Here is a 2,284-nt window from a genome sequence, read left to right on the forward strand (position 1 = left end):
AGGATGGTCTCGATCTCCTGACCTCGTGATCCGCCCGTCTCGGCCTCCCAAAGTGCTGGGATTACAGGCTTGAGCCACCGCGCCCGGCCAGAAAAAAAAATAATTTTTATTAAAGAAGGGGGATTCTTCAACGTTTTCTCTCCAGGAAAAGAATAAAGCCTTCCTTGTTTGTGGAAAATTAGCAGATTTACCTGTGCCTTTGAACCACATTAGTTTTTGGTTAAAGTGGATTCAATGCATGTAGCACTTAATGTTTTTGACAAGTGTGTGCAATTGACATTCTGGTGCTTCATTTTCAGCAGCAGTATCGTAGTACTTGTTTAGCATTTCAAAAACTCAAGCCCAATTTTTTATATCTTTTAACATCAGCTATGGGAAAAACGTAAGTGATCAAGATATAAAAGAATATAAATATGCTTATTGTATGTAATTTGAAATTAATTGTGAATCAACAAAATTACTTTAATTAATAGATTTTTCAAGAGGTAAAAAGTAGTGATATTGCCAAGACCTTCCGCAAAGCAATCAACAGGAAAGAAGGTATTTGTGCTCTGGGCGGAACTTCAGAGTTGTCCAGCGAAGGAACACAGCATTCTTACTCAGGTAATCATTTCATATGCAATAGGTTAACACAATGTGCTAAGTGGGATGGTTGCTGTAATGTCAAGGAAGGGCTCTAGGAAAACATTACCTTCTAATTAAGAATAAAGTAGAAGTCCTTTATGACATGTATTTAGGCTTGAGACTAATACTTGTCATAAAGACATTATAAGTATTTATTGTATGGCTTTGTTGGCTTGCAAGAGACAGGATACAATCCATGTAATGATAGGCTTTATTACAGTGCATTATACAATAATATAAGTGTAATTTTTAAGGAATTTTGTAACTTTTCTGAGGACCGGTTAACGTGTTCTATTTTTTTTCTTAATTTTGTAATACCTAATAACCACTGTGTTGCATCCAAGTGTCTGGGTTTCCACACAGAATTACCACATGTTTCTGACACATTAACTTTCAGCACTACTGCACAACTATTTTAGGCTTTGGAGTCAAATAGTTAATAACCTAGAGTATGAACTAATGTCTTGTTATTTAACATAATTTTAGAGGAAGAAAAATATGCTTTTGTTAACTGGATAAACAAAGCTTTGGAAAATGATCCTGATTGTAGACATGTTATACCAATGAACCCTAACACCGATGACCTGTTCAAAGCTGTTGGTGATGGAATTGTGCTTTGGTAAGATGTTAGCTTGTTTTATATCCAGATATCCAAAAATAGCCTTCCATATAATTGATATATTTGTTTCTGCATGCTTGACAGATTCACCTCAAGAAATAATTAGAATAGAAAATTACCCAGTTTCTGCCTTTTTGATTTAATCTCTAGGTCTGTCCATGAATCTAAAATTCAGCCATAGATCGACAACCTCTTTATAGGGAAGCTACCAGCCTCTATTTTCTTCTCAACACCAAGCCAGCAGAACATTACAACTTTGTTGAACTTAAGTATGTCAGTGTCTGTTTATTCTGAAGTACCACAGCTTCCAAAAGAAAAAAAGAGGCTACTCTTCAGTTCTCACTCTCCAATGACCTATTTCTAAAAAATGCTTTTGCCGCTGCTGCTGCCCCACAGCCAACAGCATCTTGGCAGACATAACACAAGATTATCAACACTGTCAGTCGATGTTCCAGTTTATAGAGGCAGTGTCACACAGTGGTTAATAGCATGCTCCATAATCAGTCTGCCTCAGTTCTTTCTATTCAGTCCTGCCACTCTTCAGAGTACGACACTTCAGAGTACAACTGCCACTCATGATACTCAACCCCTTTGCATTTCAGTTTCCGTCTATTATGATCTCCCCATTATTATACTTATCTCACAGGGCTGTTGTGAGCATTAAGTAAATTACTACATACAAAGTGCTTAGGGTAGTACAGTTGACATATTTCAGATGACTCTATATATATATATATATGAGAGAGATGGAGTTTCGCTCTCGACTATATATATGTGTGTATATATATATATGTGAGAGAGACGGAGTTTCGCTCTTGTTGCCTAGGCTGGAGTGCAATGGTGCGATTTCGCCTCACTGCAACCTCCGCCTCCAGGTTCAAGCCATTCTCCTGCCTCATCCTCCTGAGTAGCTGGGACTACAGGCATGCACCACCATGCCCGGCTTTTTTTTTTTTTTTTTTAGTAGAAATGGGGTTTCTCCATGTTGGTCAGGCTGGTCTCGAACTCCAGACCTCAGGTGATCTGCCCGCCTCAACCTTC

The 2,284-nt window shown here is 38.1% G+C and overlaps 1 protein-coding gene across 5 annotated transcripts in view; it reads left to right on the forward strand.

Annotated features, from left to right (window-relative positions):
• The window catches only part of PLS3 (plastin 3), a 95,096-nt gene that overhangs the window by 74,352 nt on the left and 18,460 nt on the right, over positions 1–2,284 (forward strand). For all 5 annotated transcript variants that reach the window (XM_011984457.1, XM_011984467.1, XM_011984474.1 and 2 more), the window contains 2 exons: positions 474–603; positions 1,111–1,243. In XM_011984457.1, the coding sequence (XP_011839847.1) occupies positions 474–603; positions 1,111–1,243 (263 nt within the window). The remainder of the gene's footprint in view (positions 1–473; positions 604–1,110; positions 1,244–2,284) is intronic.

The sequence above is a fragment of the Mandrillus leucophaeus genome, unplaced genomic scaffold (assembly GCF_000951045.1).
Source record: "Mandrillus leucophaeus isolate KB7577 unplaced genomic scaffold, Mleu.le_1.0 Scaffold1063, whole genome shotgun sequence".
NCBI classification, from domain to species: Eukaryota; Metazoa; Chordata; class Mammalia; order Primates; family Cercopithecidae; genus Mandrillus; species Mandrillus leucophaeus.